Genomic DNA, 10,204 nt, shown 5'->3' on the forward strand with positions numbered 1-10,204 from the left:
GACCTGCCATTTCATCTCTGATGTTATAGACAGGTGGGCCCTGTAGTCTTCAACCATGGTAGTACTGCCCTCTGGGGGACATTTGGAGACACGTGGGAGTGTACTTTGGTTTTCATACTGGCTGGTGGGGGCACTATTGGCATTGATTGTTAGGGGCCAGGGATGCTCAGTGTGCACCCCTGCTCAGCAAAGAAATACCCACTCAAAAGGCAAGCCATAAAGGTCCTCGTTGATCAAAGGGCACAATTACATTCCCATGTGTTACCAGTGAGTCCCCTCTGGTTCTGTCCCGTCGGTACAGCCTACTTTATTACACTGGGTCTTAAGGGAGAGAGGATGGATCCCTTTGAGGTGGAGTAGGGGCATGAACGGGGTAGAAGATAAGAGATTGACTTTGAGGGATGACGCGGGGACAGTATGAGAACACTAGGGAAGGTATATGTAGGGCAGTAGTCCTTGACTGGGAGCGACTTTATCCCCCAAGGGACACTTGGCCATGCCTAGGGACATTTTTGGTTGTCACAACTCCAGGTGGGTGGTGCTATGGATAGCGGGAGGAGGTCAGAGAGGCTGCTGGACCTCCTGCAACTCTCAGGTTAGCCTCCCGTAAACAAGGATAACCCAACCCCAAATGTCAGTATTGCCCAGTGTTGACAAAGCCTGATTAAGGTGATGGGCCCTGGGTTGGGGCATGGGATAAAGGCAGAGCGTGTCAGCTGACAGATAGCTGACTTCTTTCTGGTTTGGTATTGGTCCCATCTGAATGAAGCTTTCAGGTTTAGCTGGTGAGGTGCTCCAAGGGGCTGTAACCCTCAACCAGGGATGTCTGAGCTCTCTATACTCCCATACTGTCTAGGCATTTAGACTTCTTCGAGATGGTGCGGAACGAGGATGACCTGGAGCTAGCCAGGAAGTTTGACATGGTGAGGAGCCTGCTGGGGTGAGGTGACTGCAGTGGGGTCCCAGGTGGCCCCACAGCCACTTCTCCAGATGCTGTGCTGTGGTAGGTCCAGTGTTGGCTGGGTTCCCTGGTGGGTGCCGCCATGGCCAGGCCCTGCTTCTGGAGCCCTGGCAGTAGGATGGCTCTAGTGGGCTTACCTGGTGGGCCTCACCTGGCGGGCCTTAACTGGTGAAGTATCTACCCCCTAGGGGACCACGCCCCCAAAGGAAAAAGAGTCAGTTCTTACACACAATTAGTCTCCAATGCCTCTCCGGTACTATTTTCCCTCTGCCTTCCAGCAATTTCCTGAGTCACCTCTCACCATCACTAACCAGATCATGCTTAGTAAACAAAATCATAATTTCATTTTAGCCTTAGTAACCCTGGAAGTACACAATTCTGCTGCTTAACTATTGTACCATAAAACCCTATCCCACTAGAAACCTACTTTTGGGTGGTGCTTCAGCCACCGAGCACCGTCCCATTACATTCTCTCAGAAGCCCTGGATTTATACATACAGAAACCGAGGTCAGAGAGGACGAGCAGCCTGCCTCTTGTCACACAACTAGAGAGCAGGTCCAGGGTTTGAACCCAGGTTTTGGACCTATGCCACATGCTTCTGGAACCATGTATGCCCCTGCTTACTTCCCTTGGTTTGAATGAGTAGTTCTCAACCAAGGGCAACTTTGCACCCCCCTTCTCAGGACGTTTATCATGTCTTGAGGCATTTTTAAGTTGTCACAGCTGGTAGAAGGAGGATACCACTGGCATCTGATAGACAGAGGCCAGGGATGCTGCCAAACACCCTACAACGAACAGGGCAGCCCCTACAACAAAAATCATCCAATCCAAGATGCCAGTAATGCCGCGACTGAGAAACCCTGGTTTATAAATTTAGCACACCTCCCTCCTCTTTTTTGAAGCCTGGGCCAGCAGCAGGGGGATGTACACTCTCCTGGGGGTTGGGGCTCAGTGGGTGGACGCAGGGTCTTCTCTCGCCTGTCCTCTTCCTCCGCTGCCTTCCCTCTCCCCAGTCACTGCGCCCTCCCCTCCCCCAGGTCCACATCGACACCAAGAGTGCTTCCCAGATGTTTGAGCTGATCCACAAGAAGCTGAAGCACACGGAGGCCTACCCCTGCCTGCTGTCTTTTCTGCACCACTGCCTGCAGATGCCCTGTGAGTAGCCTGCATTTGCTGCTTCCCTCAGCCGACCTGAGCCCTGGCCCAGGGCAGGTTGAGACAAGGCATCAGGGCCTCCTAGGGTGGGGTGTCTCACCCTGTCTTCTTCTGCACGTGTGCCTGGGAGACCACGCCAGAACTCAGGCCCCTGGTCCCTCCCTCCTTGAAGTCAAGATTTCCACTGTCACCTTGGGGACTTGCTGGGGACTTGGCCTGGCCATGCCAACAAGTGGTATCTTGATCCCTGTGAAATCAAACAGCTCTGGCTGCCAGCTCCTGAGGGGAGTGATCAGCCCTCTTGGGGAGTTGCAAAAAGACATTTTGTGTTTGGGGGAGTAGCACAGATGTGGAATGAGCAGGGATTTTTTTTCCTAAAAGTCAATTCCTCCATTTAGTCCTTGCTGGTTCCCACCCTAACACCCTCACCCCTGCCTCTCTTTACAAATACCAAATGTCAGCATCTACAGGAGCAGATGCTGAGCTCTTAAGATCCAGGTGTGCACAGTGACTGCATAAATTGTGCGTGATTACTAATAGTCACCCCAGCATGCAATTTGCAATGAGCTTTCACCATTTGGTATTTTAGCTCTTCGCAAAGAGAATATTTAGAAAAGTAGAGTGGGCCACCATCATGGTCAACCTAGACAGACTCTTTAGTGGTGGTGATGGTGGTGATGGTGACAACAATGACAATTTATTGTGTGCCAGCTCTGGGCCAGGTGTGATGTGAGGTTCTTCAGTACGGTGTCTCTAAACCTCAGAATGACTTACAGAGTGTGCATTATTATCTCCAGTTTCCAGTGGATGAACTTGAGGCTGAGCAAGTCCTTACATAGGAAAGAATTTTTGTTTCTTCAGGGTCAGGCTTTACATGAAACATGTTCTACTTTTGTCAGCCAGTGACCTGGCTTGACCCTGTTTTCCTGGGTGAAAGGTAAATGGAAAATGATGCCAATTTGCAATGCCTGTGTCAGTGGGATGGTGGAAGGAAGATAGACACAGTGGCCTGGACTAGGAAGCTCTCAGTTCTTCAAAAGTCAGTCCAGAAGGTTTTGATGGAAGACATATGAAGTCCCTGGGAAACTTGACTTCTGCTCTCACGGGTTCCTGTGTTTGGTGTTCCACCCGCAATATATGTGGGTCTCTCTATTCTGCCTCAGAATAGGGCTTTGCAGACATGACCTTCCATCTCATAGGCTTTGATGGTTTGACTTCAAGGTCAAGATCATGCTGGTTGATGGCCCTTGGTGGTCAGTAGAGATGAAGTATTGTAGATCAGGAACCAGTGAAGAGAAGCTTGTGGCTATCATGGGAAAAGAAAGTTCTTGTCCAGCCAGGTTATGATTAGAAGGGATGAGAGTGGGGCCCTGGGCGATCAGGCACAACAGGGCCTTTGCTTTCTAGTTCAGGGTGACCTTCAATAAAAAACCTTCCTGGATTTGATTACCACTTCTCCAACCCAGTCTGACGCCCTCTCAGTGCATACCTATAATTAGTTTCCATTCATCTGTCCCTGTAGAATAGTAACATAGATAATCCTAACACCCTCCCCCCTCCTTTTTTTTTTAAATTTCCCTGGAGACTTTATTATTTAGCATGTAATATTTTGGAGCAGATTTACTTTCTTAAAGCTGCTTTTTTTCCCGATAATGTAAAAATCAATTTACATTCCCAGCACATAGGATGCTCAGATACCAACAGGGAAGAAAGGCAGCCAGGAAACATTTCAGAGAGTAAAGAAATATGTTGAGAGGGTTGACACATTCATAGAGGGTCAATTGCAGAGAATCAAGAAATGTGATTTTGTGCTTCTCCAACATCAGCAACTGCATTGCCTCCCCTATCAGACTGGGAACTTGGCGAGGGAGGGGAAGGGCATGTGTCACCAGCCTGGGCAAGACTCCAGGGGGCTCTGGGGCTCAGTAAAGATATGATGCGTATTGTCCTTCAGACAAGCGGAACGGTGGCTACTTCCAGCAGTGGCAGCTTCTGGACCGCATCCTCCAGCAGATTGTCCTCCAGGATGATAGAGGCGTGGACCCTGACCTGGCTCCCTTGGAGAACTTCAACGTCAAGAACATCGTCAACATGTGAGCAGTGGCCGGCCCTCACCTGTCTTCCTCCTCCTCGCCCATCCCTCTCCTACTTGGGGTCTCACCAGTGAAACCTCAGCTCCCTCTCTCAAACCAGACACCTCCAAATGGACCTTGAGCAGCATCGCCCCAAAGAACTCGCTGAGATCATGGAAATGTTCCGTAGCTGCACCACCCACATGTGGCTACTGAGCCCTTTCCATGTGGCTAGTGTGACTGAGGAATGGAATTTTACATTTTATTTCCTTTTAATTCAATTCAAATAGCCATATGACATATGGCCCGTGACTTGCCGTATTGGGCAGCACAGAGGTAGAGGGGGTTACTCAGCTCTCAGTGACCCACTGCATGGAATGGACAGAGGAAGAATTTAAACACATTAACACAGAGGAGGGGTCAGCCGACTGCAGATGGTCTGTGGGCAGACTCCAGTCCTCCAGCTTGGTTTTGTATGGTCCATGAGCTAAGAACAGTTTTTTGTTTTGCTTTGTTTTGTTTTATTGGGGAACAGCCATGGTCATTGGTTACACATTGCTTTCATGCTACAATGGCATAGTTGACTCTTTTAGGGAGGACACAGCTCACAGTGGCCCATGCGGGGATCGAACCGGGAACCTTGGTGTTATCGGCACCACGCTCTAACCAACTGAGCTAACCGGTCACCCCCAAATTTTTATGTTTTAAAAGAGTTGTTAAAAACAAACACAAGAATATGCAGCAAAAATTGTAGCTAGTATATAAAACCTAAAATATTGACTGTGGCCCTATATAGAATATTTGTGGACCTCTGCTATGGAGCGTGGCCACGTAGCTGTGAGACTGTTGGACAAGGATGTCAGAGCCTGAGGTCTTCTGACTTGTCGTCTTGGACTGACCCTGGGTATAGAGAAACACAGAGAACCAAGTTCCAAGTCACGTCAATTAACATTCAGATCTTGTGTTAACACACTGATTTTTCATTTTATCTTTTAGTATAAGTCTGAGCCAATTGCCCTGAAGGAGATCAATTGGCTCTCAAGGACCCAGTGTATTGTGTTGCAGAGCCTAGCAGAAAATGATTTTTGAACTATCCAGCTACTGTATACATTTGCACAAATAGTTGGGGTTGATGTAGTTAAAATGCTAACTGACAAGTTGCACAAGTACAGCTAGTTAATATCAAATGGTAGCTCTATTTCTATTTTCTACTAATTCTTTACACTATTTAGTAGGAAAGCTTTTCCTCTGCTAGAGGGTGAAAACTCCTCAGGTGCAAAGAAGTTTTTGCTGCTTTTGGGGACAATGGAAATCCTTAAACTGCCAACATTGTCTCAAATCTGCAACTGAAAGGACTAGTCCCAGGTGTGACTCAGCATTGGAGATTTGATTTAGCCTTCAATCTCTCGCCTTTCTGGACTAGGGCTGGGAAGCTGCAGCGGGAGGGGTGCATGTGCACATGTGTTGGTTGGCTTCTTTTCTCTGTTCTGTTTCTCTTCTAACCCCTTATGCCTACCGTTTCCAGAAGCTAACCAGTTTCCGCCTCCCACTAGAGGCAGCATGGGGGGCAGGAAGGAGAAAGGGAAAAGGTCTTACTTGATCAGGTAACTTAGTAAACAGGCCTCCTTCTCCTGGCTTGGCACATGGGTCAAGATGTGAAATGTATTTCTTGGATCTTCAGAAGTTCCTTGCTGGCTGCCTCTCGCTATGAAGCCCTGGTCACTAGCCATGCAAGGTGGGCTTTTCTTTTCTGTTTTGTTTTACCTCCAGAGCTGGCTGGTACCATCCCTTCCATCAGCTCCTGATTCATTGGCAATACAGTACACACAGATTTACATTGCTGAAGGGTCTATTTGTCTCCCAGGTGGACTTCTTGGACAGGACTTCAAATAGCTTTAGGCCAGTTCCTCAGCGATGCTGACATCTGACCTATGAGAAACCCTCATGCAGTCTCTCATGTTTACAAACTCCAGGACTGCCGACAGGTCCCAGCTCAGCAGTGTCCTTTTGCTTAATGCTTCTTCCCTCTCTGGACCTGCGTGACCTCACGTCAGACCCCAGTCCACCACGCCTCCCACCCAATGTCAAGGAACATGGGTCAAAACCCTCTGAGTAGCCCAAAGAAGCCACTTCACCGGCTGATGGTTATGGCTCTCGCCAAAGAAATCCCTGCATAAATTACTTCTCCCTCCATGCTCTGTCCCTTCTTTATATCCTTGATCTTGTTGAGGAAGCCAAGAGTCGTGGCTCTTCCACAATTTTAGATTTAAACAAGAAATGATTATCGGGATTTCATCTTGGGATTTTCTCTCTCTTGTTATACCTTGGTGTCTAGGTAAAAGCTTATTTTTAACCCCCGTTGCAAGAGTTTGACATGAACGAGGACTTCCTGTGATTAGACCCATCCCCTGTTCTCCCTCAACACACTCATTCTGTGTTGTTGCGGTGGGTGATTTCTCTTACACGCTGGTTTCTGGAAGCCTGGGCCATGGTAGGCCCAATATTTTTATCTCTATCCATGCAAAAACCTATTTTTCCAAAGGGTACAAATCACTCTACAGCTAAGGGAAGCCTGAGATTTAGTGCTTGTTCTACCATTAGTTAGCTGTTGTCTCCATCTCTGGTCTCAGGAGCCTCAACTTTTTACAGAGAGGATATATTAGAAGGTACCTAAGGGCTTTTACAGCACACAGAGAGACACATAAAGAGAACTGGGCAGGGATGGGGACCTGGAGAAACATCTGGAGAGTCAAAATCCTATCTACCTTGATATGGCTGGACAGATCAGAGATCAGGGTACCAATGTGGGGAACAGGAAGATGACATGTCATCTGGGAGGCTATGAGCCAGCGTTCCAAAGACCCTTCCCTCTACTTCCCACCAGGCTCATCAATGAGAATGAAGTGAAACAGTGGCGAGACCAGGCAGAGAAGTTCCGGAAAGGTGAGGATCTCTGCCTAAACCCGCTGCACACTCTGCGTACCTTGTCCCTATCCAGGACTCACCTCCTCCTTTGGAGGGGGACACACATATTCACATTCTTTCCCTCCATTTCCTCTGCGGTCCCTCCCCCATCCCAGAACACACGGAGCTGGTGAGCAGGCTGGAGAGGAAAGAGCGAGAATGTGAGACAAAGACGTTGGAGAAGGAAGAGATGATGCGGACGCTGAACAAGATGAAGGACAAGCTGGCTCGAGAGTCCCAGGAGCTGCGCCAGGCTCGGGGACAAGTGGCTGAGCTGGTGGCCCAACTCAGTGAAATCTCGGTACGTGGGCACTCCCGTCTCCTTTTACAGAATTGAGCCAAGACCTTCAGGATATGGTGGGAAGAACAGGTGTAAGGAGGGGCCAAGGACCCCAGATAAGGGAGATGAGAGAGGGGTCCTCAGCCCAGCATAGAGGGGACGCCTGAGGCTCTAAGGGCGGCACCTTTGTGTTACTTAGAAAAAAAACGATGCTTCTTCCTCTGAGTGACGCTGTCCCAGGAAGCACACCTTGGGAGCAGAGTGCAGGCGGGATTTTGGCCCCCCGCCACTGCCCTCAACTATGTGTCAACTTTGCTGCTGCCTTGTGATGACCGTGACTTTGTCCAGTGTCTGTGTATGAGGCTTTGACGTGTGTGTGTGTGTGTGTTGAATGTTTGGGATACAGATAGAGAAAATGGGGGCTAATTGTATGTGGGAGGTAAGAGCAGGATTGGGGGAGCCTAGTGTAGATGGAGGGTAAGAGTAAGGAAAGGAATAATGGTGAGGGACCTGAAAGGTATCATTGCTGATGGCTTTGTGGTTTTGATTTTTCTGTCTCCCCACAGACAGGACCTATATCTTCCCCACCTCCCCCTGGGGGCCCACTTACCTTGTCTTCCTCGATGACAACCAATGACCTGCCTCCACCCCCACCCCCTCTACCTTTCGCCTGCTGCCCCCCACCGCCACCACCACCCCTTCCACCTGGTGGGCCCCCCACTCCCCCTGGCGCCCCACCCTGCTTCAGCATGGGCCTGCCCCTCCCTCCAGACCCCTTCCCCAGTAGTGACATCCCACTCAGGAAGAAGTGTGTCCCCCAACCTTCCCACCCGCTGAAGTCCTTCAACTGGGTCAAGCTGAATGAGGTGAGTAACAGGGAAGAGGTCAGTGCGTCCGTCTCCTACAGCCAGTGGCGTTAGCCCCATGGACTGGCTGCCCATTGTTCATAGAGCTCCACCCTGGGTTCGTTCTTTGGTGGGGTCCATGTAGACATGGTGGATGCAGACGATGGGGTTGCCGACACCAGGAAGCTCACTGTCCACTGCGAAGACCATCTCACTGGAAGGAGATGGCGTGGTTTGTGGTGACACTCGTGTTGCCCAAGCCACCTACAAATGGAATGTGTACATGCCGAGGGTTAACGGAGTACTATAGGTAACAGAGCCTGGGCCAAGCAGGGGTGTTTTCTGGACAAGACAAGGGCTGGGCTGGGATTTTAAGGATAGGCTCAGTCTGAGAAAAAGCGTGGACGATCTCAGCAAAGATCTCAGGCCAAAGTCTAGAGATGGTAAAGATCAGGGCAGTGTGCACAAAGAACTGAAATGATGAGGCCGTGACAGGGTACGGTGTGACAGCACGCTTGCAATGAGGGGTTTGATGTCAAGATAGAACTCTTTGGTATCTTCCCAGGGAAAATGTGAACACACTGGCTACTTTTATAGATTGCTCAGCAGTGAGAGGCCCTCATGAATATTAGTGACTAATATTAACCAATCCCAGGCCTGTGGGTGGAGTTGATTCCTCTGTTGGACTCTCAGGAGCATAGAGCAGAAGTGCCCCAGGCCATCTTAGACCCCTCGTAATTAAAGGTCAGCTCCAGCCTGGGTCGAGCCCGGCCTCTCTTTCTGTATTATGTCCTATTAAGAGGCCCGCTGGCTTTGTCCCTGACATAAACACATATAAGGTAACTGAGTTTAATGGGCTGGACCCACACTCACACTAAAGCGACAGCCATGCAGGCCTCAGCTTGGAGCTGGGACTAATGGATGCCCTCTGACTTTGTTGTACGGGCCTGTTGAACTATTGGGGAGTTCATAACTGTGCCATTCTGTGTGAGTTAAATGAGCTCATATGGAGAGTCAAGTAAGAAGAGATGTGAGGTTGCTAAGTAGGTGGTCAGTTATTTGTAATGGTAGACCAGCCAGCCAGTCAGTTTGAGGTCTGCTTTGTGTAAAGCTCTTTGCTGGGAGCTGTGATGGATAAAATATTAAAAGGTGGGACACCATGTTGCCCCTTAAGAGCTTTAGATCTGGCAAATTAAGAAGTGTATTCAAAGAAACACCTAGAGATCCTGGGGAATGGATGGAAGGAGAGGTTCTAACCTCTAACCAAACCAGGTTTGGCTCTTAACTAGCTGTGTGACCTGTGAAATCACTCATTGTATCTATACCTCAGTTTGCTCATCTATGAGATGATCTCTAAGATTCCCTCTACCTCTGGTTTTATAATCTAGGTGGAAAGACGAAGCATGAATAGAGCCCATTTATAGTCTCCTGGGCCTCTGATACTATCTCCAATCTGAGTTATTAAAATTTTAGAGCCACCTGTTAGCAGCATTTCGAAGCAACACTGTTCAAATTTGTGACAGCTGCACTGCACAGTTGTGCCCTGTGGGTACTTCTCCATGGTCACCAGGCAAACCAAAGAGGCCCACTGCATGCGAGCATGCAAACAGCTCTGTAGAACCAAAGGCCATAGGCTGCGTGATAACGTTCATTGTTCACGATCAGAGATAATGTGTTTTTTAATTATGGTAAAAAAAAAAAAGGTATGTTTTTTGTCTCCTGTACTTACAACTTACCATTTATGATTTTATGAATGTAATGAAAAGATGACTACGCACCTCAACCATTAAGGAAGACAGATAAGGCAACTAGTATTTTTGTAACATTTTCACCATATAGAGCTTTGTGCTTAGGATTTTCTCTGGAGCCCAGTAATTATAAAATCTACATGAATTCCTCAGGGACCCAGAGCAGGCCAGAGTTTCA

General features: G+C 48.8%; 1 protein-coding gene across 1 annotated transcript in view; it reads left to right on the forward strand.

The window, feature by feature from the left end:
• The window catches only part of DAAM2 (dishevelled associated activator of morphogenesis 2), a 127,593-nt gene that overhangs the window by 90,246 nt on the left and 27,143 nt on the right, over window positions 1–10,204 (forward strand). Inside the window, exons 8-14 of the mRNA XM_019663382.1 lie at window positions 485–531; window positions 857–923; window positions 2,000–2,117; window positions 4,072–4,210; window positions 7,074–7,132; window positions 7,270–7,454; window positions 8,000–8,299. Of these exons, the coding sequence (XP_019518927.1) occupies window positions 485–531; window positions 857–923; window positions 2,000–2,117; window positions 4,072–4,210; window positions 7,074–7,132; window positions 7,270–7,454; window positions 8,000–8,299 (915 nt within the window). The remainder of the gene's footprint in view (window positions 1–484; window positions 532–856; window positions 924–1,999; window positions 2,118–4,071; window positions 4,211–7,073; window positions 7,133–7,269; window positions 7,455–7,999; window positions 8,300–10,204) is intronic.

The sequence above is a fragment of the Hipposideros armiger genome, unplaced genomic scaffold, assembly GCF_001890085.2.
Source record: "Hipposideros armiger isolate ML-2016 unplaced genomic scaffold, ASM189008v1 scaffold_389, whole genome shotgun sequence".
Lineage (NCBI taxonomy): Eukaryota > Metazoa > Chordata > Mammalia > Chiroptera > Hipposideridae > Hipposideros > Hipposideros armiger.